This window comes from Hyperoodon ampullatus (genome assembly GCF_949752795.1).
Source record: "Hyperoodon ampullatus genome assembly, chromosome: 10".
NCBI classification, from domain to species: domain Eukaryota; kingdom Metazoa; phylum Chordata; class Mammalia; order Artiodactyla; family Ziphiidae; genus Hyperoodon; species Hyperoodon ampullatus.
In genome coordinates this window covers 65523587-65551569 of record NC_136923.1, presented here as the reverse complement: position 1 = coordinate 65551569, position 27983 = coordinate 65523587, and the positions used below count along the sequence as shown (strand labels likewise).

General features: G+C 58.4%; 1 protein-coding gene across 1 annotated transcript; it reads left to right on the top strand.

Annotated features, from left to right (window-relative positions):
• Nucleotides 1-26: 26 nt before the first annotated feature.
• On the top strand, nucleotides 27-27983 carry COL11A2 (collagen type XI alpha 2 chain; the record flags this gene model as incomplete). The annotated part of the gene is made up of 66 exons (XM_079712111.1): nucleotides 27-108; nucleotides 2774-2923; nucleotides 3060-3270; nucleotides 3747-3909; nucleotides 5373-5564; nucleotides 6366-6443; nucleotides 7061-7123; nucleotides 7805-7984; nucleotides 10592-10651; nucleotides 10752-10793; nucleotides 11025-11087; nucleotides 11372-11446; nucleotides 11916-12002; nucleotides 12264-12320; nucleotides 12483-12536; nucleotides 12623-12676; nucleotides 12784-12837; nucleotides 12994-13047; nucleotides 13221-13274; nucleotides 13367-13411; nucleotides 13535-13588; nucleotides 14011-14055; nucleotides 14243-14296; nucleotides 14488-14532; nucleotides 14627-14680; nucleotides 14932-14976; nucleotides 15208-15261; nucleotides 15391-15435; nucleotides 15558-15611; nucleotides 15974-16081; nucleotides 17120-17173; nucleotides 17446-17499; nucleotides 17599-17643; nucleotides 17728-17781; nucleotides 17905-17949; nucleotides 18088-18141; nucleotides 18241-18294; nucleotides 18521-18574; nucleotides 18962-19069; nucleotides 19216-19305; nucleotides 19475-19528; nucleotides 19734-19841; nucleotides 19973-20080; nucleotides 20222-20275; nucleotides 20378-20431; nucleotides 20614-20721; nucleotides 20945-20998; nucleotides 21226-21279; nucleotides 21508-21561; nucleotides 21705-21758; nucleotides 22102-22209; nucleotides 22597-22650; nucleotides 22842-22895; nucleotides 23012-23065; nucleotides 23593-23646; nucleotides 23918-24025; nucleotides 24120-24173; nucleotides 24313-24366; nucleotides 24597-24704; nucleotides 24858-24911; nucleotides 25219-25254; nucleotides 25449-25502; nucleotides 25615-25882; nucleotides 26445-26557; nucleotides 26916-27122; nucleotides 27843-27983. The coding sequence occupies 66 exons, from the start codon at nucleotides 27-29 to the stop codon at nucleotides 27981-27983; spliced, it is 5211 nt and encodes a 1736-aa protein (XP_079568237.1).

Here is a 27983-nt window from a genome sequence, read left to right as displayed (position 1 = left end):
GGGACCTGGCGTTCCGGGCGCCAGCTATGGAGCGGTGCAGCCGCTGCCATCGCCTCCTCCTGCTGGTACCGCTGTTGCTGGGCCTGAGCGCGGCCCCCGCCTGGGCAGGTAAGGGGAGTCCCAGCGCCTGGTTCATCGGAATCTCCGCACACCTCGGGACAGGGGACAGCTGATGCCTGGGGAGCAGGGGGGAGCTTCTGGGTCCAAGAATGGGATTTGGGGGGGTCAGGGGTCCAGACTGGAGGGCAGGACACCTAGGTTCCTTGGAGCCAGGGTGGGGATCTCTTTGCTTCCTTGAAGTGACTGGTGGAGGGCAGGTTAGGCTGAATGGCGGAGCATCACCTGAGGGCAGTGAGTGGGGCTGCATGGTGGGGTCCTCCAGCACGGCCACTGTGGTCCAGCTGGTGCTGGAGTCAGGGGTAGATGCCAATGTTGATGGGTGAGAGGCGCATGTCTGTCTTCTGTCTTTCTGTCTGTATCTCTGGGGTGAGCGGGGGAGCATCCTTGGGTCAGAGCAGAGCCTCGAAAGTAGAGAATGAAGGGATACCTGGACTATTTGTCCCATCAGCTTCCCCGACAGGATCCCCTTCCCCCTCCCCGTGCCCTCGATGCTGCCACGCGGCTGGCTCTGGGGAGCATTGGGGCTGGCTGCCAACAGGACGGCCGCTGGACAGGCCAGGATCAGGTGTCTGAGGCAGGAGCCAACTCTTTGCATTCCTGCCCCGCCCCTCCCCCTCTGGCCAGCCGGGCTCCCCTGGGACCCTGGCATCCACAATCCCAATCTTTTCCTTCTTTTTCCCAGGATCCAGAAGTCCTGGTTCCTAAGAAAGGGGGTTTGATGTTGGAGGGGAGGAGGCTGGGAGTACCTGGGTACTAGGCAGGCTGGAGCAAGCCCCCTCCCCCCGTGGAAACACTGGAGGCTGGTTTGCATATAACTTGACTATTCATTTCTTCTCTGCTTTGGAGAGAAGATGGTCAGAAAAGCAGCATAAAGGATTAGATTGGATTACAGAAGGAAGAACTTTCAAGATAGGAGGAGCATGAGGCTCAGGGACAGAAAATTGAAGTGTGGGATGTCTGTAGACTCTAGGAGTCTTTTTTAGGGAGAAAAGGGAAACTTTAACATGGAGGCAGGGGGATGGCTGAGATGACTGTCTCTTATTTGGGGGCTGAGTGGGTAGAGGTGGGACTCTAGTGGGAAATAGGTTAGTGTGGAATTCATCAGAGTAAAGAAAGGGGCGTTTTGGGGGCCAGAGGTAGAGTGGTGGGGGTGATGGGGCCGCCAGTGGGGAGACTGGGACAGATTGAGGCCAGAGACAGTGGGGCACGTATGTAGCTTGAAGTGGGAAGATAGGTGGGCAGACCTGTTGGTAGGTTGTCTATAGGATGGAACTGTACTCTCCTGGGGTTTGGTGGAGGGTGGGGCCCTCTGAGGTCTCCTTGGCCTGGGGTCTCTGTGAGTCTCTGTGTCTCTGTCTCACTTACCCTTCGTCTCTCAAAGCGGCCCTTGTGTGTTGGTGTTTGCGGAGCTGCCACACGTGGGGGCCAGGCTAGGGCAGGGGGGTGGGAGGGGGCAAGGCCGTGGTTTCCCGGCTTCTGGACTCAAAGGGCCTTTTCTCTGCCTGCCCGCCCCACCTCACCCACCCCACCCACCTCTGCTCTCCTGATCACTCTGGCCCCTGCCCTGCCCCACACTTCTATGAGGGTTTTGCTGGAACTTTCTTTGGGATTTTTCCAATCGAGCTGATGGAGTGAGAAGTATGTGTATTGGGGAGCAAGTGAGGAAGAGGCGACCTGTGTCTTCTCAGGAGTTTGAACCCTCAGAAGCTGAGTTCTAGGGGGACAGGGCTGGTGACCCGGGTCTTGAATCTTTGGACCGTGGCGGGATGGGGGGGGCAGGCACGGTCAAAGTTCCAGGTGTGGGGAGCTTGCCCGGGTTTTGGGCAAAGGACTCTGATGGGATCCACAGATGTGTGGCTCCGGGCCCTGGACCTGCTCCGGCTCCGCGTGGCAGCTTCAGGCTCCCCACCCACCCCTGCACCCCAGCCCATCTCCCAAGCCAGGGGCACCAGCTCCTGGGGTGGCCCTTTCTTGTATCTCCTTCCTCTGCATGGTCAGAGGTGTCCCCACCTCCCCAAACACGGGAATCCCAGCAGCTTGCAGTCCCCTCCCCACAGAGCTGCCTCTCTGTTCCCTCCCTCGTGGCCCCCCTGCACCTCCCGTGCCCAGGATGATCGTTTGCCCAGATGTTGTTTATGCTGGAGACGTGGGACTGAGGCCAGAGACCCAGAGACCAAGAGACACAAAAAGGGAGGACGAGAGGGAGAAAGGAAACGTTCGGTAGAGTGTGAGGGAAACGGAGGAAGACAGAAGAGCCAGGGAGAGAGAAAAACCCACAGATACAGAGACAGAGAGAGTAAACGTGACAGAGCTAGAGTAAAGGGAAGGCAGAGTTGGGACAGAGAGGTTAAGAGAGAATAGAGAGAGATTCATAGGCTGAAAGACGGAGACAGGGAGAGAGTGACAGAGACAGAGGCTGGGAGGCGGGGACAGTGGTGGGCACGGAGCTGAATACCGGCTCAGTGCTGCCCTTTTCCAGGTGACTTTCGTTTTCCATCCATTCAGGCCCCGTTCAGGAGCAAGTAAGGGAGAGGTGACTTTTATCTTCCAAGGAGTTTGAGCCCCAGGAAGTTGAGCTCTAGACCCCAAATGTCCCCTGTGTGGGCCCTCCTGAGAGTGTGTCCCTTCCCCTGACCCTCGTGGACTCTCCCAGGTGCAGCCCCTGTGGACGTGCTGCGGGCCCTGAGGTTCCCCTCCCTCCCTGACGGTGTCCGGAGGACGAGAGGCATCTGTCCAGCTGATGTGGCTTACCGAGTGTCCCGACCCGCCCAGCTCAGTGCACCCACCCGCCAGCTCTTCCCAGGTATGGGTGACACGCTGGAGGAGGGAAAGTTGGCCCAGGTCACGGGGCAGGGTCTGGGATCAGACACGAGAGGGGAAGGGGTTAATGTCTCGCTTTGCCTCTCACTCCACCTGTGTGTGTCTCTCTCGGGTACCAGGAGGCTTTCCCAAAGACTTCTCTCTACTGACTGCTGTCCGGACCCGCCCTGGCCTCCAGGCTCCCCTCCTGACTGTCTATAGTGCCCAGGGCGTCCGACAACTGGGCCTGGAGCTTGGCCAACCTGTCCGCTTCCTGTACGAGGACCAGACTGGACGGCCTCAACCCCCTGCTCAGCCCGTCTTCCGAGGCCTCAGCCTAGCAGATGGCAAGTACGTCAGTTTGCTCCTCTGGCCTGTCTGGCCTACCCTTTCAGGAGCTCCCCTCTGGCCCCTGCCCGCAGGGCCCCCACGCCCTAATCTAGGAAACCCTGCTGACCCTGTGGGCCACCACTCACTTACCCGCTGCCCAAACTTCTGCCTAGTCACTTCTAGCCCAGAGTTTGGGCTTTAGAGTTTAAATCCTTGCAAGTAGGACTAGCTTGTACCTTGGGCAAGTTCCTTGACTTTTTTGAGCCTCGGTTTCTATGTCTGAAAAAGAGGGATAATAGAATTGTGAGAATCAAATGAGAAAGTGATGGGATGGTGCCTGGTGTATTGTAAACCCTCGGTACATGGTAGTTAACTGTGATTACTACTATTGTTATCATTGGTTTGTCAACTCTTCCATCAAGGGCTGCTCAGCCCTCTTGACTTTCCCCCCTTCAGTCAGTTGCTTGAACCTCCCGCCTCCCTGTCCCTATGACCAGATGGCACCGTGTGGCTGTGGCTGTGAAGGGCCAGTCGGTCACCCTCATAATTGATTGCAAGAAGCGAGTCACCCGGCCCCTCCCCCGAAGTGCTCATCCAGTATTGGACACCCGAGGCGTGATCATCTTTGGTGCTCAGATCCTGGATGAAGAAGTCTTTGAGGTAACCAGAGCAGTCAGAGAGAGGAGTGACTTCTGGTCCTATGCCTTGTATCCACTCCCCTTCTGACCTCAGTACCCTGTCTTCCTATGTCCTACCCTTCACTTTTCCTTTCATAAATTTATATTTCCATTTCCTATCTTCAGGGCTAATTTTTTTTTTTTCTGTAGGAGAATTAGGTGCCCACTTATGTGGCAGGATTGTCCCCAGTCACTTATTCTGTCACTCGGTTTTCATTAGTCCACCCATCCATCCATCCCTTCAACTGATTCATCTGCCCATCTATTCACCCATGCATCCATTCACACACTCACCCACCTACTCAAGCATTCAGTCTTGTATTCTCCCACCTGCCCATACTTCCCCTGCTCAGTCACTCCCTCCTTTAAACCACCCATCTATTCAGCTATCCTTCCATCCATCCATCCTCTTTAACCCATCCATCCATCTATTCACTCATCCATCCACTCACCCACCCCGTCTACCCATGCATAGGATACATGCATGCCTCTAGCAACTCATTTACCCACCGCACTCTCCAACCTACCATTTCTTCACTTCCATCCATCTACCTACATACCGTTTGTATCTACTCTGCACCCCCGATTTATTTACCCACCAGTCCACCCACACATACATTCACCATCCATCAACACTCCCATTCAGTCAAGTGTTCGAGCCCCCATTCCCCCACCCACCCACCCACCCACCCATCTATCCATCCACCCATCCATCTGTCCATTCACCCACCCAGCCAGTCAACATTTTCTGAATACCTGCTGGCCCAACACTAAGGGGGAATACAGAAGAAGAATATCAGATCTCTATCATCCCAAGGAACTACCAGTTCCACTGTGGAGATGAGACAGTATCCCCAAACGAGAATACAATGCAGAGTGTGCTTATCACCACATGTAGGCACAAATAAATGCCACTGGAAATCAGAAATGTCTTCCCCCCATTTCCAGAGATCCTGAGAATTCTCATCGTCACTGTCATTGGAAGGTCAAAGCAACTAAGGTTGGGCCACTGTCTCCAGAAGCCCTTGTGAACAGGCTCATGCATGGCCACATGGGCGGGGTGTAGGCCAAGAGTTGAACTTACAGTTGGAAGGTTTGAATTCTAGTCCTGATTCTACCACTTCGAGTGACCTTGGGCCAGTCATTGTCTCTTTGAACTTTTACACATGGAATGTGCTTGGAAAATAGGCATAAAGATCCTTGTCCTACTGACTTCAATCCTTGTCCAAATGCCCAGTTGTTGTGAAGGTTCAATGGCATTAGGAATGAGAAGGTCTTTTGAAAACTGAAAAGAACTGTGCACATGGGAGGGCTGGTAATGATCTTCTCCAGTATACAGTCTTATCTCGGATTGGCCTCCGACCCCGTGTCCCAGACTCTACCCTGTGTCTCTTGGAAGCCCACTCTGCCTCCCTCCACTGGTGTCCCTTCCTCTTGTCTTTGTAGGGTGATGTTCAGGAGCTTGCCATCGTCCCGGGGGTGCAAGCTGCCTATGAATCCTGTGAACAGAAGGAGCTGGAGTGCGAGGGGGGTTGGAGGGAGAGACCTCAGAGACAACAGTCTCACAGAGCCCAGAGATCTCCGAAGCAGCAACCACCAAGACTTCATAGGTCACAAAACCAGGAACCCCAGCGACAGGTGAGGGAGCTGGGTGAACCCCAAACTGCAGCACACCCCAGGGAGGGAGACACCTTCACATCTCCCCAGGGGAATTCCCCCCATGTCCCAGAGCTCCCCATCCTATTTTGGGCTCCTGTTCTCCCCTCCCTTGTGCCCCTCCCCAGCTGTACCCTCTATTCCCATCATACTCCCCCACCCCCAGTCCTCATTCATCAACCTTTTTACTTTCATTTAAAAATAAAAAGTCATCATGAAGAATTCGTGGCTGGGAGCCGTGTCCCCTCCTTGTGTCTCCTCCTCTGCTAGTCTTCCTGGGACCATGCCCTTGGGCTTTCCATCCCTTCCTCGAATTAAGAGATTGCGAGACCATGGAGGGTGGGGGTGAGAGCTGGGGACAGAGGATGGGAGAGCAGAGGAGGGGAGAGACAGAAACAGGGAGAAAGTTGAAATGGTAAGACCGGGAGGGGAAGAGGGGAAGGAGTAGGAGGTAGAGTAGGTCTGTGCAAGTGGGGATATGGGGGCCCTCTCTCTGGCCCCCTGCACAGGGAGGTGCAGGATAAGGGACTGGGGGGGGGAAGGGAAGGGAGGGTACGAACTGGGTGGAGTCTTGACAGTGACAGGGGTCAGCGGTCTGAAGATTGGAGGGTCAATCTCTTAATCACGTCTGCCTCTGTCCCACGTGTGGGACCCACCCCCCTTTCCCACCACCCCTTCTCTCTCCTGACTCCCACCCCTCCTTTCATCCCCAACTCCCACGCCACCTCCTCACCTGCCTGCCCCCCTTCCCACCTATTCCCACCGCCCCTTCCCTAACCCCAGTCCACTGAGGCTCTCTACTATGATTACGAGCCCCCCTATTACGACGTGATGACTACGGTGACCACCCCTGATTATCAGGTAACCTTGAGGGACTTCTCCCGTTCCCCCCACCACCCCTTGCAAACATCTATGACACCTTCCTCTCCTCCCCACATGCGGGGAGAGCCACCTTGTATTTAGACTGTGGGCGTTTCCTCACTGCCCCCTCCCGTGTCTCTCTGCTGCAGTGGCCTCCAAGCCCCAACCACAGGGCTCCCCCTGCCCCCAGGGGGCGTCGGACCCCTCCCCGAAAGCCTACCCCACCTGCCAAGAGATCAGCGGCCCGGCAGGCGTCCCCCTCTCGAAGTGGAGGTTCTGGCCCAGCTCGGGGCCAGCCTCCCCTCTCCCAGCGCCCAGCTCGGATGGCAGCTCCCCTCACTGCCCGGGGCCCCCCCAGGACCAGAGGCAGCGGTTACCGGCAGGTAGAGCCGGGGCATCCAGATCTCTGCCCCCAAACCTCTGTGACTTCGGAGATTCACTCTCCCCAAAGCGTCCCCCCTCCTAAGGGGCTGCAAGATCTGAGATTGCCCCCACCCCCCAGCACAGACAGACACTGCCCCCTGGGGATGAACTGCTGCTTGGCCTCCCTTTCTGCTAACCTCTCTCCTTTCCTCCCGCCCCGTGCTCCTCTCCCCACACCTTCCCCCTGGGGTTAGGACCCCACCCCAGGTGAAGAGGAAGGAAGCCTGGAGTCACGCCCCTTGCCACCCCCTGAGGAGGTAACTCCATCCCCCACCCTCGCCCCAGCTGGGTCGGTGGGCGTCTGTGACCCACTCCCCCTGCCCCACGTCGTCTTGATGAACCAGCCCCTCCTCTGGCCGGAGGGCTCTTTGTCATCTCCATTCGTGTCCTTCTGTCTCCTGGTCACTCCGGACCTATCGGTCTGCTTTCCTCTCTCAGAACAGTCATTCTTCTCCAGTGTCCATGTCTCCTGCCATTATTCTTTGATTCTGGAGTAACTTCCTCTCCCTGTTGGTGTCAAATGGTTTTACTTTCTGTCATATTTCTGTTCCCAGGAGCCATTTTCTGTCCAATGCTGTCCCTTTTCCTCTTCTCCCCCTCTTTCCATCCATTTCTTTGGTCATTCCTTGGATCCTTTCATCGATTAGTATGTCCATGGACTGTCCACTCTGTGTCCAGCCCTCTGGCCACCCTTCTTGTTACCCATCATTTTTTCCAACCGGGCCCATTTTCTGGACCTCCCTCCACATTGGGGGCCTTTGATGGCCATCCCCCTTCTCTACAACGGCTCCCCTTGCTCTTCTTGGGAGGAAAACTCCAGTCCCTGTTACCCTTCAGAATCCTTTGGGCTGGAAGTTGTCACACCCTGGGGTCCAGGGAAAACCTCCTCTCGGCCCTAATGCCCCCGTCTACCCCTCTCCCTCCCCATCCCCGGGAAGGAGCAGACAGATCTCCAGGTCCCCTCCACAGCCGACAGGTTCCTGACAGAGGAATATGGGGAGGGTGGCACAGACCCCACAGCAGGGCCCTACGATTACACCTATGGCTATGGGGACGATTATCGTGAGGAGACGGAGCTTGGCCCTGCACTCTCTGCGGAGACAGCCCACTTGGGAGCCGTAAGTGAAAGGAGCTCCTCTTCCATCCTTGACTTCCAGTGGGAGCTACAAGAATCGCTTCCTGTTGTTCTTGATTGTTGTCTCTTGTCTGTGAGCTACTTCCCACGAGTGGTCTTCCATTTTCTGTTCACATAAGATGTATCTGTTGCTTGAAAACATTACTTCCTGCCTTCCCTTGCCAAAAGTCTTAGTCTATGGATCTTTCTGTCCAGGGCAATTGGTTGTTGTTGTTTTCTTTCTTTCTTTTTTTTTTTTTTTTCAATCCTATGGCCACTTTCTGTCTTTCTTGGTCACTTCCTGTCTCCATCAAGCTGGATTTTATAAAGCTTTTGGTCAATAAGCCCCTACCTTGTGTCCATTTTCAGTCTGTCTCGATCATTTCTTCTTGGTCGAAACAATTTCTTGTCCGTGTTGCTGCCAAATGATCTAACTTCCTCTATCACATTTTCTAACCTACAGGCCACTTCCTGTCTGTCCCCCCCTGTCTTCTCCCCTTCTCTACAATGGCTCCCCTCCTGTCTTCTCCAGTCATGGCATCCATTCTGGTGACTGTGTCAGATTGAACTGGAAGAGACTTATTTTTTGTGTTTTGGCTCTAGTTTTTCATGCTCTCTTATCCTTTGATAATAAGCCGCTTCCTATGTGTCTCAGGTCATCCAAATCATAAAGTTTCCATTGTGGGCCTAGATATTTATCACAGCCACTTCTTGTGTGTACTAGCTTGTGTTTGCTGGAAGAATTGCCTTTCATTGTCATAATCCATTTCCCGGAGTTACTTTCTGTCTGTTTTGTGAATTTCTTTTCTCTCTTGGTTGTGGTAGCCATGTTGTTATTGAAGGTCCACTTCCTGGATCCTCTTTCCTTGGCTGCTTCCTGTCTGTCCCACCACTTCCTGTTTATCTGGTTCATTTTCTAGCCGTCTTGGCCATGTTTAATTTTTCTTGGCCCTGGTATCATTCTTGCTTCCAAGTGTTTGTCCCTTTTTTCTTTTCTTTTCTTTTTTTTTTTTTTTTTTTTGCGGTACGCGGGCCTCTCACTGTTGTGGCCTCTCCCGTTGCGGAGCACAGGCTCCGGACGCGCAGGCTCAGCGGCCATGGCTCACGGGCCCAGCTGCTCCGCGGCATGTGGGATCTTCCCAGACCGGGGCACGAACCCGTGTCCCCTGCATCGGCAGGCGGACTCTCAACCACTGTGCCACCAGGGAAGCCCTGTCCCTTTTTTCTGTCTCCCTTAATTGTGTCCCATGTTTTCAACCACTCCCTGTCAGTGGGGTATTTCTTGTCTACTCACTTCATCTTTTGCCTCTACCCCACTGCCTCATCCCACCCTCCCTGCTCTAATAATTCCACCCTTGACCCTCTGCTGCCTTTCCCTTATGCTGCTTTCTGGAAATTTAGGGTTGATCTGGGATATGGGAGAGTTTGGAAATTGATCACTATTGTTTGATCAGGATGGAAGTAGAGGGGGGCATTTTGAAGATCTTTGTTGGGAGAGTTGGGTGGTGGTGGTGAATATCCTCCATTCTCCTTGTCCTTATCTTGGTTCTGGCCCCAGAGTTGGGAGTGGGCATCTGAGTGGAAGTGTGGAAGAGAGGCGATGGGTGGGCTTGAAGTATAAATGAGGGTCAGAGGACGGGTGTAGCATCCTTGCTGGGAGAGGAACTGGGAAGACTTGAGGGGCTTGGCTCAGGGCTTGAGCAACTGAGCCCAGGAGCTGTATTTTTCCAAAATCCAGTTATGAGGTCTAAGTTTGAGATATCGGTGGGGACTGCTCTCCAGATCTACTTACAGTATGAATGTCTAATCTCCAGGGAGTTTTAAACCTGTGAACCCCTTGAAACTCTAAGTAAAATTCTGTGCATAAGGGCATACACTTTTTCTTTTCTGGAGAAAGACTCCATAGATTACATCAGATCCTCATATGGATGCATGATCTTCCCCTAAACCCAAGTAAAAATCTATCCACAATCTTAGAGAGATTCTTTTTTTTTTTTTTTTTTTTTTGTGGCACGCGGGCCTCTCACTGTTGTGGCCCCTCCCGCCGCGGAGCACAGGCTCCGGACGCGCAGGCTCAGCGGCCATAGCTCACGGGCCCAGCCGCTCCGCGGCACGTGGGATCCTCCCAGACCGGGGCACGAACCCGCGTCCCCTGCATCGGCAGGCGGACTCTCAACCTCTGCGCCACCAGGGAAGCCCTTAGAGAGATTCTTATTTGGTGAGGTGGGGTAAAGGTGAGGAAGTTGATGGTTTCTTAAGGTTCTCAGGGAGTTTGGGGAATAAGGTGCAGTCCTCTAGAAGAGGGTTTGGGAAGGTTGGGGGTTTGGAATCCCAGGAAGTGTCTGGGGACCTTCCTGAGAGAGGTTCTCAGGGAGATGAGGAGACTGTGTTTGCTGAGGTGGAGCTGGGAATTGTGGGGAGGGGAGCCCTGAGGTCTCCCTTGGCAGACCTGGGAGGTCTGTGAAGAGGGAGTCTTAGAGGAGGAGGAGGGGACTTGGGGGTAGGGTCAGGAGGTCTCCAGAGGACCTGAGACTGCCACTGGGATGGGGGCAGTCCTGGTGTCTTGGCTGCTTACGGGCCCCCCTGGGGGTTACATATGTGTCTCTCTCAGGCTGCCCGTGGTCCCCGGGGGCTGAAAGGAGAGAAGGGGGAGCCTGCGGTGCTGGAACCTGTAAGTCACTGTGGTCACCGAGCTGAGGGCAGTGGGATGAAGGGAAGGAGGTGGGGGTGCTAGCCCTATAGGCTCTGACTTTTAACCTTTGACTCCACAGGGTATGCTAGTGGAGGGGCCCCCTGGTCCAGAAGGCCCTGCGGTGAGTTCTAGCTGAGACCCACTAGCCTCCATTCTTTTCACAGAGATGCCTCCTACATGCTCACCTGTGCCTTCCCCACATAGGCCCAGGCCTCCTTCTTAGAACTCAGAGCATCCTTCCAATCAAAGCTTCCCAGATCCCCAGATCTCTTCTGTAGAGACCACCCCTCAGCCACATACCCCTCTTCTATCTGAACGCCCACACCTGACACCCTCTTCTTGTGTTCTTCAGGGATTTCCTGGTCCCCCTGGCATCCAAGGCAATCCAGGCCCAGTTGGAGACCCAGGCGAGAGGGTATGAAGACATCCTCTGGGGGTGGGGGGAGGGCTGCAGAGGAGCCACTGGTACCCAGTAGGGGTACCATGCTCAGTAATTTATCATGAGAAAAGAAGGTAGACTCTGGTTGGGGAGGCGAGTAGTCTGGTGTCTCACCATCATTTTTCTCCACGGGGTGTGGGGAGAGCCTGGGAAAGATGTAGGGAGGTCTATATTTATTCTGTTGAGGAGGGTTTCAAAATGATGCCAGGACCCTAACAACCCCCTGTGGCCATATCCTTCTCATTCTTTCCCCACTCTAGGGCCCCCCTGGCCGAGCAGGGCTCCCTGGATCAGATGGGGCCCCTGGCCCTCCCGGCACATCCCTCATGCTCCCAGTGAGTTGTCTTCTGGGCTTTGGAACGAGCTGAGGCGGGAGGGCGGGAGAATTGTGTTGTGTCACCAAGAACCAGAGGAGCAGGAACGCCAAGGAGGAGTCTCTAAAGACCATCCACCCAAAGAGATTGATCTTAGGGGAGGAGGGTTTAGGGCCTCATTAGATGACCTGGAGCCAAACATGGAGCATCTAGAATTGGGCAGAAAATCCTAAATTTCCGGGGGTCTAGAGCCAAAGGAGAGTCTTTGGGGAGGAAGAGGCTCAAGAGTGGAGGAGGAGGACAGGAGCTGAGTTTCTGAAAACCTCTTAAGTGACTACCTGGAACCCATGGGAGACACTGGAGGGGGGCATGGCGGGAAGTGGTGTCCTGGAACCTGGGGGATGGGGCAGACATGCTGGATGATGCCTCTGGCTGGGAGGGTCATGTGGATTTCCTGGAAGGCCCCAGACCTTCTCTCCTTGGCCCGCAGTTCCGGTTTGGCAGTGGTGGGGGTGACAAGGGCCCCGTGGTGGCGGCCCAGGAGGCCCAGGCCCAGGCAATTCTTCAGCAGGCACGGGTGAGGAAGGCTGGGGGATCTTGGTGTGGGGAGGGGTGTGGTGGGAAGGGGAAGACTCTAGGAAGAGTTGGAAGGGTAGGTTGGAGTGAATGTAGGGCAGGCGGAGATCTGGGTTGGCTTGGGGTTGAGAGGGAGGTTGGGGAAGATATAGGGCAGTGGAATGAAGATCCGGGGTACAGGGGTGACTTTGGGAAGTGACCTGGGGTCCGGAATTCTCCAGCTGCCTCTTGCTTAGCTCTTCCGTCTCCCCTGCTCCCCCAGCTGGCGCTCCGAGGACCCCCGGGTCCCATGGGATACACAGGCCGCCCTGGACCCTTGGTGAGTGAGTGGGGTGTTGGGATAGGAGATTCTTTGTGTGTGGGGGTATGGATAGTTCTGGAAAAGGACCAAGTTGCAAGTGTTTTGCTTCTTTGGGGGAGGGCTCTGAGGCCACCGATGGGTGTGTCCTTCAGCACAGCCACCCTGTCTTCTCTCTCACAGGGACAACCTGGGAGCCCTGGACTGAAAGGAGAATCTGGAGACCTAGGACCTCAGGTGACAGCCCCCACCCACCTGATCCCCAAACCAGTGTCCCCCCACTGTCTATACCCACTAACCCTGCCCCTGCCTCTCCCTCCCAGGGCCCCAGAGGACCTCAGGGCCTCATGGGCCCCCCTGGCAAGGCTGGGCGAAGGGTGAGTGACCTGGGGGTAGGATGGGTGAGGGTGGGGGATGGGAGACAGGGCACGGGGTGTGGAGGACTGTGCCCCCGCTTGCTCTGACACCTCCCCTGCACCCCCAGGGCCGAGCGGGTGCTGATGGAGCCCGAGGGATGCCTGGGGAACCTGGAGTGAAGGTAACAGGCTTGGGCCCCTCTCTGACACCCATAACTCCCAGCCCCACCTGAGCTCATTTGTTTTTAGGGATAACCGCTCCCCACTCAGGACACAGTAGGGAGGGTGGGGTGGGAACGGGACTGGGACCTCACCTGCGCTGCCCCTCTTCTCCCCAGGGTGACCGAGGATTTGATGGCCTCCCAGGGCTACCTGGGGAGAAAGGACACAGGGTGAGTATAGGGGCATGGTGTGTTGTGATGAGGGGGTAGATCTTCTGTGGAGGGGAGGCGAGGTAGGAGGCTGAGGGTCCCAGCAAGAGCTCAGTGAAGAAGATTGGTTGGTTAATTGAAGACAGTCAGTGTCTGCCTGTGCACCCCCTCTTACCTGTTCATCCATTTTTTAGGGTGATACTGGTGCCCAGGGCCTTCCTGGGCCCCCCGGCGAGGATGGAGATCGGGTAAGTGTTGTGGACGGCGGGGGCAGGGGGGGTGGCTGGGTACAGGAGAGGTCTGGATGCTGAGCCTGCTTCACCATGTCCTCCTCCTCCAGGGAGACGACGGGGAGATTGGGCCTCGGGGGCTGCCTGGAGAGTCGGTGAGTGTCAAGGGGTTTGGGGATGGGGGTGGCTCTGGGGATGCCAGAGGAGGGATGTGGGCATGAAAGGGGCACGTTTTCTCTTACCCATGCGGGTCCTATCTTCCCTTCACCTGAATGCAGGGATCTCGAGGTCTCCTTGGCCCCAAAGGTCCACCTGGGATTCCTGGGCCCCCAGTAAGTGACTGTCCCTGACTTCTGACCCTGCCCTCTCCCTCTCTCCACCTTCCCTGACTGCCTCTCTCCTCCCTCCCCTCCAGCTCCTCCTCCCTGGCCCCCACCTAGCCCTGCTTCAGCCTCCACCTCATGGTGCCCTTGCAGGACCATGTCTTGTAGTGCACCAAAGGCTCTCATCATAGCCAAAAAAAAAAAAAAAAATCCTCAAGAAAAGCAAAACAAACCCCCACAAACCCACAGCCCCAGAGCCCCAGAGCCTCACGCCCTGTGGATCAGGACCGGCTGTGTTTGCTTAGGTTTGGGATGAACTGCTGTATGCCTGACCCGTCCCACCCTCTGGGATGGCCTGGCCTCAGAAACCACAGGTCCCTCCAGGGCCCAGGGCCGCCTTCCAGCCTGCTCATGCCCCTCTCGTGTTTCAGGGAGTCCGAGGCATGGATGGTCCCCATGGTCCCAAAGGAAGCTTGGTGAGTGATGGGCATGGAGACCCCACCTGACCCTTAGCCCCTGGGGTCTCTGCCAAAGTCCTGTTCCCTTTGCCACCATTTCGACCCCCTGCCTGCCGTCTCGGTTGTCCCTGCTGGGACTCGGCTCTCTGCCCTGTTTGTTCTGTCACCATCTCCTTCTGACCCCTGCCTGGTTGCCTGTTTCTAGGGACCCCAGGGAGAGCCAGGACCTCCTGGACAACAGGGCACTCCTGGGACCCAGGTGAGTGGTCCTATCCATCCCCTCCCCAACTTTAGCGATTTCCCCTGGGCTTCCACAGTGGGCCAGATCCCGGGTGGGGACAGGAAATGAAGGGTCTCAAGCCTTCGCTGCTCATGCTCTGAATGGGGGCTGCTGCCAGAGAGTGGCCCACCCCTGGGGGGCCCCCAGTGACTTCTCTCTCCTGTGTCTAGGGTCTCCCTGGGCCCCAGGGTGCCATCGGCCCTCATGGGGAGAAGGTAAGTGATCGGGGGAATAGTGGATGGGCCAAGGCGGGGTGTAGGGTGGACCCCAAATATCTGGCTGGGGCTGAGCCTCCTCATCTCCCTGCAGGGTCCTCGAGGGAAACCAGGGCTTCCTGGCATGCCTGGCTCAGATGGACCCCCGGTGAGTGGCCCCCACCTCTTAATACCCCACCTCTTAATCCCCCTTGACCTTCCACCCCCGGGAATGACTTTCAAGCACCTTCAGTGAGTGTCCATACTGTGTGTCCCTTGCACTGGGAGGTCACTGGTGGTGCTGCTAATGGTCGGTCAGTTTCATTAGGTCCCAGGGGGGCATTTGGGTGGAAGAAGTGTAGGGAGGGGTGCAGGAGGTGACAGGGGCCAGTGGTCACGCTGTCCTTCCCCTACCCCCAGGGTCACCCGGGCAAAGAAGGTCCCCCTGGAACCAAAGGAAACCAGGTGAGATCTTCCACGCCTCCTCCCGTCCCCTGGAGGGGTCTCCACCCAGACCCTGGGCCTCCAAGTCCTTGGGATTTCCTCATCTCGTCACGCGGCTCTGACAGTCCTTTGTCCTATGCCCGTCAACCCTCTCCAGACTCCAATGTTGTAACTTCCATTTCCCCTACACCTAGGGGGTCCCCATGGTGACACCCTGAGACCCCTTTTTAATGCCTCTCTGTCTTCTTCCAGGGTCCATCTGGACCTCAGGGTCCTCTGGGATACCCAGGACCTCGAGGCGTCAAGGTAACGAACCACCGGGCTGGGAGATAAAGGCTGGGGTCAGGGGAGCCAGCTGGGGCCCCAGGAGCTTGGTCCTGCCAGCCCAGCCTCCTCCCCTGATCTGTCAGTCTCTATCCCCCACTCTAATTCCAGGGTGTGGATGGAATTCGGGGTCTGAAGGGTCACAAGGGTGAAAAGGTGAGCAATGCGCCCCTAACTTCCCAGCCCCTCCACCTGCCCCACACCAGCCTTTCTGTCCATCTCTGCCTCACCCCCTCCCTCCATCATCTGTGGTGTCCTTTCACCCCAATCTTTCTCAGGGCGAGGATGGCTTTCCTGGGTTCAAAGGTGACATGGGTGTGAAAGGTGACAGGGTGAGTAGAAACCCCCACAGTGGCCCCCCAACTCTAAGTGCTGATGATCCTCCCCTTTGGAGCCTCCAGTTACCAGCCTTCCCCCCACCCCCCCAATACCCCAGACTCCTCATCTCCAGGCTCCCTTTAGAGGACCTGATCGCCCTCTAGAGCCTGATCTGAGCAGGAACCCAACTCCGTGCTCTGTGACCCACCAGCTCGCCAATCACAGCACTCTCCCTGCCCCTGTGGGGCTCCCTGTCCTGCAGTAGCTTCGGGGACCCCCACCGACCCCACTCAGCCTCACTGGGGCCTGCCTCTCCTCTCGGGGCTCAGCCCCTCCCCCAGTCCCTATCACTCACTTCTCCAACCCCCTCACCTAGGGCGAGATTGGAGTCCCTGGTTCCAGGGGAGAGGATGGTCCCGAGGGGCCGAAGGGACGCACTGGACCCACTGGAGACCCTGGCCCCCCTGGGCTCCTGGGCGAGAAGGTGACGGGGACGGTGTGAGGGGTCTGGTCTACATTCTCTAGGGCATGGAGGGGATGAGGCCCGAGGCGGTGGGATCAGGGTTGGGGTGGGGTGCCAACAGCTGAAGTCTGCAAGTCAATCAAAGATGACCATGCATTATGCTCCTCTCTGTGTATATGGCGCCTCCTAGACACTGATGCGTTGAAGCGGGGGGGGGGGGGGAGGGGGATACATAAGGAGTCAAGGAAAAGTCTCTGTTGTGAAGACTTTACAACAGATTGATGGGGACAGGGCAGAGAGGCCGTCATAGGATACTTGAAGGTACCGGGCAGAGTGAAAATGTGTCCAGACTCCAAGCAGGAGGCATTCCGAGAAGGAAGAGAGTCAGAGAGGAGGTGAGCTCTGACATCTTCAGAGCTAACTCTCACCAAGCCCTCACCGTGTGCCAGCACCGTGACAACTTGTCCTGTCAGTCCTGTGGGGTGGGCGCTACTACAGTCCTGAAGCATCAGGAGGTTTAGAAACTTGTTCATCACACAGCCAGTGAGGGCCAGAGCCAGGGTTTGAGCCCCAAAAGTCAGGCTGCAGAGCCCCTGCTCCCCACTTCCGCTCCATAGCTGCCTTGGCAAGACAGGTCCTGAAGCCTCAGGGGGCAGGGGTGGATGGTGCGGGGGGGACCCGGGGTGGTGCAGAGTGAGGCCAAGGAGTGAGGCGGGGGGTGGGTGCCTGCAAGGTCTTGGTGGAGCAGGACTGTGTGCTGGGAAGATGGAGCTGAGGTTGACAGGTAGGCAGGGGCTGGATCACAGTGCCTGCGGGACTTGAGCGGCAGATTTTAAGACACAGGGGAGGTGAGATTCCAGCACTAGAGTTTGGGGAAAATCCACTCTCGGCAAGGAGGGGTTACAAAAGCCAGGCATCCTGGGAGGTGGGAAATGAGGGGCCAGGGGCTGGGGCTTTGCTGGGTGGGGGCTTGCCCCCATCTCTGAGGGTTGGGATCTCCAGGGACGGAGCGGCATCCGTGGTTCCTCTCGCTCCTGATCGCTCCCTGTCCATCCACAGGGCAAGCTGGGTGTTCCTGGTCTGCCTGGCTACCCCGGACGCCAGGGTCCCAAGGTGATTTGTTGCCCCGCATGTGCCCCTCCTCCTTTTCCCTTCCCTGACCCCTAATTACAGGAAGCACAGACTGACAGAGCAGCGGGGGACCCTAGAGAGAATTTAGCCCACCCCCATTCTACAGATGAGGGAACAGAGGCCAGAAGCACTAGTTATTGGCAGAGCCCGCGTCTCCCACCCTGCTGCCTCCACCTCTCCTGACCTCCCTTGGCCCTTCCTTGGTCCTCTCCTTTTGTGACGTGTCCATTTTTCCCCTTCTCCATCCTCACCAGGGGTCTCTGGGATTTCCTGGTTTTCCTGGAGCCAGTGGAGAGAAGGGAGCCCGTGTAAGCTGGGGAAGGGTTGGGGGGCAGAGAGAGGGGCAGCTCTGGGAGCAGCGGCCTCACGCCCCGGGTGATGTGTTGTCTCTGCTTCGTTCCCACCAGGGCCTGTCGGGGAAATCAGGGCCTCGGGGAGAACGTGGCCCCACGGTGAGTGCAGGGGAGAGACATGCGGCTCAAGATCCAAAGAGGTGCTTTGGGGCTTTTCTGACGACGCCCCTGTCCTCTCTCTAGGGTCCACGGGGTCAGCGGGGACCCCGAGGCGCCACTGGGAAGTCTGGAGCTAAGGTTGGTGGTCTTGGCAGGGCTCATCCCCCGCCTCTGCCCTGTAGCCCAGCTGCCCTCAACTCCTCTGGCCTCAGGGTTGGCTAGAAAGCATCTCCTTTCACTCTCTGACTGTTTCCCCCACAGGGAACATCGGGTGGTGATGGCCCCCACGGGCCCCCCGGAGAGAGGGTGAGTGTGGCTTGAGCCCCCTGTTCCCCAGCGCTCCCCAGGGAGCCGGAGTGGGGCCAGCTCCCTCTCACCGCAGGGAGAGGCCCCTTGCCCAGCACCCTTCCCCATTCTCCTGACTCAACCCAGCTTTGTCTCTAGGGTCTCCCTGGACCTCAGGGCCCTAACGGATTTCCTGGCCCCAAAGGACCTCCAGTAAGCTGACCTCTGACCTCTGACCCGCCTTGGTACTGTGAATCCTTCCCCATCCCCCTTCCCAGCCTAGAGCTCACCTGACATCTGAACCTCTTCCAGGGCCCCCCTGGGAAGGATGGGCTGCCGGGACACCCAGGCCAGAGAGGAGAAGTGGTAAGTGGTGCCCCAGCCTCCTCAGACCCTCACTCCCGAGCTGTCCTGTCCCGAAGGCCCGCTGGGAAGGTTCTCCTGGCTGAGTGGAGTGCATCTCGGCACTGCTCAGACCACAGCCAAGGACTTGGTGGTGACCCTGCCCTCCCTCCGGGAGCCTGGGGTCCGTGCCACAATGTCCACGCCTGACTGTGTGTTCTGACTGCCCTCTCCTCTCTTCCTCTCTCAGGGTTTCCAAGGGAAGACCGGCCCCCCTGGCCCCCCAGGAGTGGTGGGACCCCAGGTATGCCTGCTCCCTGGAGAGAAAGGACCCCAGACCCTGGAGTTAGTCTATCTGCCTCTCTTCTCCCTTTTCCTGGTCACGGGCCCCTGCGCCTCCTTTGCCTGAGCTGGGCCCCTGGGACTGGGATTTGGAGCAGGGATCCCAAATTTCAGTCTGTTTCCTGGACCGGTTCTCATCTTCTCGCATCTTGGAGAAGAGGAAGGTCCCCTCAGGGACACCAGGTGGTATGGTTACTCCACACCGGGGAATGAAAACCAGAGCGGGGGCCTAGGAGAGCTCCGGGAATTTCCCAGGAGCTTTGGGGCAGACATGAAGGGGTTCTAAGGGAAACTTTAAGGTGGACAGAGTGAAGGCTCTGAGACTGGAGTCTCTCTGTCTCTTTCCCAGGGAGCTGCAGGAGAAACCGGGCCCATGGGGGAGCGAGGTCACCCAGGCCCCCCGGGACCCCCTGGAGAGCAGGGACTCACTGGAACAGCTGGAAAAGAAGGGACAAAGGTCAGTAAGGGGTCCGGCAGGGGGGAACTTGGGGGTCTAGGGTTGGGGTGCCTAAGGGAACAGGCAAATGGGGATTTGAGGGAACAGAGATCTCTCTGCCCAATTTGGGAGCGTGGAAATGGCTCATCACCTCTGTTTCCTTTTAGGGCGACCCTGGGCCCCCTGGGGCCCCAGGGAAGGATGGTCCTGCTGGTCTGAGGGGCTTCCCGGGAGAGAGAGGCCTCCCTGGCACTGCTGTGAGTGTGATTCCAACCTGGCTGCCTGTAATAAGCCACCAGGCTTCCCGGCACCCCTCAGCGTCACCCTACTCCCGTCTCCCCACACCCATCCTTCCCTGCGTGTCTCCTGGACCCCATGTCCCCCCTTCCTGTCTCATGTCTGTTGCCTCTGATCTCTGGTTCATAGGGCGGACTTGGTTTGAAGGGAAATGAAGGTCCAGCTGGTCCCCCTGGCCCTGCGGTAAGTCTGGGGTCCCTGGGGGGCAGAGGGAAGGAAGGATGCGGTGTGGCATCTGGACTTTGGCGGGGCTGCGGGACCGGGCAGGGTCAGCCATAAGGCATCTGATGTTGGGCTCTTCTCCTGGGAACCATGGTCAGTGGCCCTCTGGTGTGGGTGGGCTGTGGTCTCTTCCTTGGGGGGTGTCTGACTCTATCTCCTGTCTCAGGGCTCTCCTGGGGAGCGAGGTGCAGCAGGATCTGGAGGACCCATTGGCCCCCCAGGGCGCCCAGGGCCGCAAGGTCCCCCTGGAGCAGCAGGAGAGAAAGGTGTTCCGGTGAGTGTGGGGTCCCTGGGGAGATGCTGGGGAGGGGTCTGTGAGCTGATGGGTTACGGGGGATTTCCTGTAGGGGTGTCTGAGGGGCACAGCCATCTCTGGGTCATGACTCCTTCCTTCATTTCTCACAGGGTGAGAAGGGCCCCATCGGTCCGACTGGCCGCGATGGGGTGCAGGGTCCCGTGGGGCTTCCTGGCCCTGCTGGCCCCCCGGGTGTGGCAGGAGAGGATGGAGACAAGGTGAGGGAGCCCACAGACCCTGGACCCAGTCTCTTTCCCGATGAGATCGCCGGTCTGGGCATGGCCCGCAGTCCCTGTCTGCTTATTCTCCCCGCCCCACCCACTCCTTCCTCTGACGTCCCACCTGCTTTCTACCCCCAGGGTGAAGTGGGAGACCCCGGACAGAAGGGCACTAAAGGGAACAAGGGGGAACATGTAAGTGTCCATTCCTTTGACTTTTCACCTCTGGCCTTTAACCTCATTCCCACCTGGTCTCTCCCCTTGTCTTGGCATCTCTGACTCTTCTTTCTCCCCCAGGGCCCTCCTGGACCCCCTGGACCCATTGGTCCCGTGGGGCAGCCTGGAGCCGCGGTGAGTGACCGATATCCTGTCTGCAGCTTGGATTCTGCCCTCAGTTTCCCTCTGCCCTTGGGCTTGGGGGTGGGAGTGGGGGGCTCCAGGCCTGGTGCCTGGCTCTGTGTGGGGCTTGTGGCTAGAACACACCTGACCCGCGACCATCTTTGTGTCCTTGTCCTGCCCTCCTCCCACCTCAGGGGGCAGATGGGGAGCCTGGAGCTCGGGGTCCCCAGGGACACTTTGGAGCCAAAGGTGATGAAGGAACAAGAGGGTTCAATGGGCCCCCGGGACCCATTGGTCTACAGGTGAGTTGGGGGGTGGAGACAGGGGCTGAGAGGCAGGGTCATGCTGGAGCTGATGTCTGCCCCAGACCCCCCAGACCCCTGATGACAAAGGAGGTCTGGGGAGGTGGGGGCAGAGGACTGGGTGGTGGTGGGGGTGTGGAATCTGGGTGGGGGGATCCCTCTGCCGAGGGCTGTGCTCCAGGTGGTTTGGTCACCTGGGTCTGTGCTGTGTACACCTGCGCAGGGTTTGCCAGGCCCCTCGGGGGAGAAGGGAGAAACAGGAGACGTGGGCCCTATGGTGAGTGGGACCCCATTGATAGGGTGTGATCCCGACTGATTCCAGCCCCACCCGCTAGGCACACCCCTGCTCATCCAGCCCCCACCCCAGCAGCCCACTGCCCCCGACTCCCAGCTCCCTGCATGCCATTCCCTGGCCTGGCTGCCTCCCTCACCCTCCACCACTCACGTGCATCCACGGCTCGCTTTCTCTCACTTCCCTTCCCATCATGTGTATCTTTCCTCCAGGGACCCCCCGGACCCCCAGGACCTCGAGGCCCAGCTGGACCCAATGGAGCTGATGTGAGTCCTCTTGGCCCCTTGTCCCTCCAGATCAGTGTGGCCAGTCCTCTGCCTCCCTTTCCCCAGACTGTAAACTCTAGTCTCATCTCAGATGCCAAGAGAAGCCGGTGGACCCTGGGAAGGTCTCCCACTGTCTCACTGCTCTGACCTCAGGCCCTCCTCCAGGCTCCGCCCCCCCATGGCCCCCCCTCCCATAAGCAATGACCCCTATTTCTATTCCTCTTCCAGGGTCCACAAGGTCCCCCTGGAGGTGTTGGGAACCTGGGTCCCCCTGGAGAGAAGGTACTGGGAAGGGGTACATAGATGGTCTGGGGGGATGAGGGTTGGACTTTTGCCAATTTGGGGGGCTCAAAAGAGAGTGAGGGGGAATATCAGGATTTTTTGGGGGGTGGTGGTGGAGGTTTTTGACCCCATTCTCCTTGCAGGGGGAGCCAGGAGAGTCAGGATCTCCGGGACTCCAGGGCGAGCCAGGGGTCAAGGTGAGTGGTCGTTCTGAGGCCCTGCTCCGCAATCCCCTTCCCCCCCTCAATCCCACCCCCACCTTTTCTGTGACCTCCTGGAGCTGGAACTCCTGCGCAGCCCATGAGTCTGTGCTCCCGGTCATTCTCCGTGAGGCCTGGTTCCTGGATCCGGGTGGGCTCTGTCCCCCTTTCCTTCAAGGGAAGAGGGGCCAGGGACTCCCACCCTGGGCTTGACTTTCTGTGTGCACCCCGATGTCAGCGAGGCACGAGGGGGAGGCTGGAGGTTTCTTAGAAGCAGGGCCTGGATCTTTGATCTCTGGGACCCCTTTGGGACCATCTGTAACCTCCGCTCATCCTCTAGGGTCCACGCGGGGAACGTGGGGAGAAAGGAGAGTCGGGGCAGCCAGGAGAGGCGGGACCACCAGGGCCTAAGGGCCCCACCGGTGATGATGGCCCCAAAGGGAACCCTGTGAGTTTGGGGGTAGAGGCTGCGAGGAGGCCCCTGTGAATGGAGATCCGGGGATATGGGTGTGAGGATCTTGGAGTTTGGGGAGCCCAAGAGGGTGGGGGATGCCTGGGAGGAAGGCTTTGCGAATGGGGTCTCCTGGGAGGGATGTACGGGGTCGGGGATCCAGAGAGAAAGTGAGAGAAACCCTAGTTAATAACCTGAAAGCCTTAGAGGGCAGGCAGTGCAGGAGGTGGGGAAAAGGGGGTGCTGGAGACCCCCTTCCTAAGTGGTGCAGGTGGGCACTGCCTGTAGAGAGGGAGAGTGTGGCATGTGGCCATGGGGGTCTGTGTTGGCCCTGCGTGGGCTTAGGGGGCTGTGACCCTGACCCTTGGTTTCCCTCTGGATCAGGGTCCTGTTGGCTTTCCTGGTGACCCTGGCCCTCCTGGAGAAGGTGGCCCTCGGGTGAGTCTTACCTGGGGAGGGGAGGGGCAAAGAGGTGGTCTGCTCTGGAGGGGCTCTGTGTGGCCGATGGGCATGGGCGTGGGAACCAGGGCTGTGGTAGGGGCAGGTGGAGGGATGGGAGGATTGGCAGTTTGGGGGGTGATGCCAACCAGGTCAGGGGCCCCCCCTCTGATCTTGCTTCATCCCTGCAGGGCCAGGATGGTGCTAAGGGTGACCGCGGAGAAGATGGAGAGGCAGGACAGCCTGTGAGTGCCCGGTGACCCCTACCCCACCACTGAGCCCAGGCCCTCAGCCCTGTTTCCCGTCTACTATGCCCTATGCCTGAGGGGTCCCTCACCCACCACTCTTCTTCCCTCCATAGGGATCCCCTGGTCCCACTGGGGAGAATGGACCTCCTGGACCACTTGGAAAGCGGGTAAGTGAGGTCGTCACCTGCGACCTTGCGGGGCAGGCTGGATGGCAGTTGGGGCAATGGCAGGTGGGATGTGGAGGGAGATGCCTGGTGTGCTGGTTGTCCTTGGGTGAGGTGTGTATGTGTGTGACCATGTGTGTTTGTAAGCGTGCTATGTATATTTGTTCCTGTATATTCTGTCTGTTCTTGCCAGGGGTGGTGTTGTGTACCAACCAATCAGAATGGACACGGAGGGAAGGGGCTGGCTTTCCTGGGGAGGTCCCTGCTGGGTCAGGGATTAACCCTCTTTTTGCTGGTGGTGTGTGGGCAAGAGGCTCTTCACCAAATGCACAGAACTACTCAGTATTTTAACAGCTGATACAGCTGTACCGGCTCTCCCATCCATGAGTCGGCCTCTGCGATTGTGCCTGTGCATGCGCAGGTGTGTGTGTGTGTGTACACGTGTGTGTGTACACATGTGTGTGTGCACCAGGAGGACAGCGAGGGGGAGGGAGGTGAGCCTGGCTATTCACTGCCGCCTCCACCTGCAGGGACCTGCTGGTGCACCTGGTCCTGAGGGACGACAAGGAGAGAAGGGAGCCAAGGTGAGGGAGAGGCCGCCCTGGATGCTGGAACATCCCTTCCATCTTCCCACCCCTTCGGTCCCCACACTGCAGCCTCCAAACGCCTCCCCAACATCCACCATCTCCACACCGAGCCCCCTGTGGGGACAGGGTTCCCTATACTTGTCCCTGCCCCAGGGGTCCCTGGGGTTTGACCCCTCCTCCCTGCCTCACCCCTGTCCACATTGGACCCCCTGCCCCCAGCCACACCCCCTCCTCTGCCCTTCAGGACACTTTTTTGGGTGTGTTTCAGGGGGATGCTGGTGCTGTGGGCGCCCCGGGAAAGACAGGTCCTGTGGGTCCTGCAGGCCCAGCAGGAAAACCTGGTCCTGATGGTCTGCGGGGGCTCCCGGGCTCAGTGGTGAGTCACGGAGCAGAGAGGCTTGGCTGGGGAGGGGGAGGTGCACGGTGTGGGGACACTCTTCCTCATCCCCGTGGTCCCCTCAAATCTGCAGGGTCAGCAAGGCCGTCCCGGGGCCACAGGCCAGGCTGGGCCTCCAGGCCCTGTGGTGAGTGACTGTGGATAGGGTGGGTGGGTGGGAGGGCCCTGGGGCAGTGGGCATCCAGCCTTGGAGGAAGTGGGAAGTGGTGGGGGGAGAGTGTGGTCCCACCTCCCCCAGGAGAGAGTGACTTCCTGTCTCCCCACAGGGACCCCCAGGGCTTCCTGGCCTCCGGGGCGATGCTGGGGCCAAGGGAGAGAAGGTGAGTGACCGCACATTGCCAGGTGTCTCAGCCTCACCCCTGAAACCTCCGGGGGGCCTCGTGCTCTTGGGGAGCCCTTCCTCAGTCAGCGCCGTGGCAGCCCCCGCTCTTTCCTCAGACCTGGCCCAAGTCCCTCTCTTGTCTTCTGGGCTCTGACCCCTGTGGTTCTCCTTCTCCCCATCCACGTGTCTCCTCTCTGCATCCCCCTGACCACCTGGCCCCTTTTCCAGGGTCACCCAGGTCTCATTGGACTGATTGGCCCCCCGGGGGAGCAGGGAGAGAAGGGTGATCGAGGGCTTCCTGGTCCTCAGGGATCCACAGGGCCAAAGGGGGAGACCGTGAGTAGAGGGCGTGGTCCTGGGAGGCCTGAGGGTGGGGTGAGGGCGGGGATCCATGGGAGTGTGGGAGCGTGGGGGGTGGAGACTCAGCTGTGGGGGGAGGGAAGGGGAGGGGAGGAGGACCCAGTTGAACCAGGCCCCTTCCTTTCCTAGGGCATCCCAGGAGCATCTGGCCCTATTGGTCCTGGAGGGCCCCCTGGCCTCCCTGTGAGTACCCCATCTGTTCCTCAACTCAGTCCTCTAAACCCCCCTGCCCCCCTCCACAATCCCCCACTGGCTTCCATGACAACGCCAGCCTAACACTCATAGGCTCCCCCGTCCCCCATATGTTCCTACACCTTCAGTGTTTCCACTCCTGTCCTTCCAGGGCCTCCCGAATGTCCCCATGTCCCCCATGCCTGCCCCTCTTGTGATGGCTCCAGGGTCCTGTGAACTCATGACCTTGCCTCTCCAATTCTCCTTGTTCTGATCTTCCCCTGTGGTGACCATCTCTTTCTTGTTCCTCATTTCACAGGGACCTGCTGGCCCCAAAGGAGCCAAAGGAGCCACAGTGAGTGACCCCGAGCCAGCTCTGACCTTCCCTCCCCCCAGCCCTCCATAGGTGGACTGTCTCTTCAAGACAAACACACTCCCTGCCAGTGGAGCCCCTCATTCCCAGCCCAGAGACTGATTTGACCCTTCTGTGACCTTGATTGCATTCTTGACCTCTTGACCCCTCCATGACTTCACTGACTCCCTTGGCAGGGCCCAGCCGGACCTAAGGGAGAGAAAGGCATCCAGGGCCCTCCGGGACACCCGGTGAGTCAGTGTCAGGTCCTGCTCTTCTGACGGTCCCCCGCTGTCTGGGTGTTTCTCCGCATCGCCCTCACCCTGACCTGTCTCTTGCCCTCTCCGCCCTTCCCTCCACCAGGGCCCCCCCGGCGAGGTGATCCAGCCCCTGCCCATCCAGATGCCCAAGAAGACTCGGCGCTCAGTGGATGGGAGCCAGCTGATGCAGGAAGATGAGGCCGTGCCAACCGGGGGGGCCCCGGGCAGTCCTGGCGGGCTGGAGGAGATCTTTGGCTCCCTGGACTCCCTGCGGGAGGAGATTGAGCAGATGAGGCGGCCGACGGGGACCCAGGACAGCCCCGCTCGCACTTGCCAGGACCTGAAGCTCTGCCACCCAGAGCTGCCTGACGGTCAGTGCCAGGGACACGACATGTGAACAACTGCGTGGACACGAACAAGCAGGATGGATGTCGGTGGGGGGGCTTGGGGAAGCTGTGGGGTGGGGCCGAGGGTGGAGGGGCTTGGGGCAGCAGCTCTTTACCAACTGGGTCAGAGGTATTTCAGTATTTAGCAACTGATATGGTCCTACCAGGCTCATCAGCTCATTATCTGCTCGGGGTCTACAGGAATAGATAAACATAGACTCGTGGACACACATGCTGGCATGTACACACACAGACACGTGTGCAAGCCTACAGCCACACGTTGGACCAGTGTGAGGGTGTCAGTGCTCCTACCCCCTCCGTTTGCGAGCCTGGGGGTGCTGCTGGGGGCAGGGGTGGCAGAGACAGACAGGGGCATAAGGTGATGAGGAAAACCAGAGCTGTGTTCTGGGGGTCTGGCGGGGGAATGGAGGACTGGGTGTCTGAGGGCACGTGGGGGCGGCTGGTTGGAGCAGTGGGAGGGAAGTGGGGCAAAGAGCATCTTGGGTCCAAGACCTCGGGGGCCCTGACCCTCCCCTGCACTCGACAGGAGAGTACTGGGTCGACCCCAACCAGGGCTGTGCTCGGGATGCCTTCCGGGTTTTCTGCAACTTTACGGCAGGAGGGGAAACCTGTGTGACGCCCAGGGATGATGTCACGCAGGTGAGATCTGGCCTCTGACTGCCCTGTCCCTTGCACCACAGTGGAGCCCCCCTCTGGGCCTAGTGGTTTCTGGGTTTGTTTGACAAGTTCCCTGACCCTTGACCCTGCAGAGCCTGCTGACTCTTATTCCGTTCCTTCTCACCAGTCTTCTGATGCTCACTTCATCTCCTTCCCTTGAAAACCTAAGACAAAAGTCTGCCTTTTATTTATCCCCTGGTTCCCACACCGGCCCCTTATTTCTCCCCCAGCCCTTTCCTCCCACCCATTCCCCACCCATGACCCTGGCTCAGCCACCCTGCTTCTGTAGCAGCTCTGCAGGCCCGTGTCCATCCTTGACTACAGCCCTCTCTCCTGCCAGTTCTCTTACGTGGACTCCGAAGGCTCCCCGGTTGGTGTGGTCCAGCTCACCTTCCTGCGGTTGCTCAGCGTCGCAGCCTACCAGAACATCTCGTACCCCTGCTCTGGGGAGGCCCGGGATGGCCCTCTGAAGCTCCGAGGGGCCAATGAGGATGAGCTGAGCCCGGAGACCAGCCCCTATGTCAAGGAATTCAGAGACGGCTGTCAGGTGGGAACCAGGGAGAGCTGGGTGGGGGCGGGTCCCAGACTCAGGCTGGAGGAGGTGGTGGGAAGACCCTTTGGCCAGGGGTGCTTGGGGAGAGCATGAGGAGGCCAGCTTCCTGGTGTCAGGAAGGGCAGGAAGGATGGAAGGTGGTTGTCACCTGTGTGCACATGGCAGTGTCACCCAGAGTGAGTCATGCAGGCTTGTAAGCACATTTACACAGGTTTCCCTCTGCACACACGGGGTATAAACAATGCCCCCTCCCCATGGAGGGGCACATGGACACCCCCAATCCGTATATACATCCCCAGAGTCGCCTGGAGAGGGTCACACAGGTACACACACGTGGAATCGTGTTGGCTGTCATCACACACTTACACCCACAAACACATGTACACACGTCCCCGTGGAGTCACACAGGCTCACACAACCACTACAGACAGATAATCTCAAAGGCAAACCCAAAGCTGCTCAGACTGGCCCAAGACTGCATGCTTGTGCATGCACACACACATGCACAACCTTCCCAGCTTTCCCAATCCTGACTCTCTGGAAGAAACTTTAGGAAGAAAATTTAGCAAAGTCTGAACATGGGACACGGATGAGAGGAACAGCAACTCAGGGCACTTGAAGGCGCGGAGAGCCTGGGCCTGAGGTTGGGGTGTCCGCGGGCCCTGTGTACCTCTCCCATGCTCACTCCTCTCACTCTGTTGTCTCCCCCTCAAGACCCAGCAAGGCCGGACGGTGCTGGAGGTTCGAACACCTGTACTGGAGCAGCTGCCAGTGCTGGACGCCTCCTTCTCAGACCTGGGGGCCCCCCCGAGGCGGGGAGGGGTGCTGCTGGGGCCTGTCTGCTTCATGGGCTAA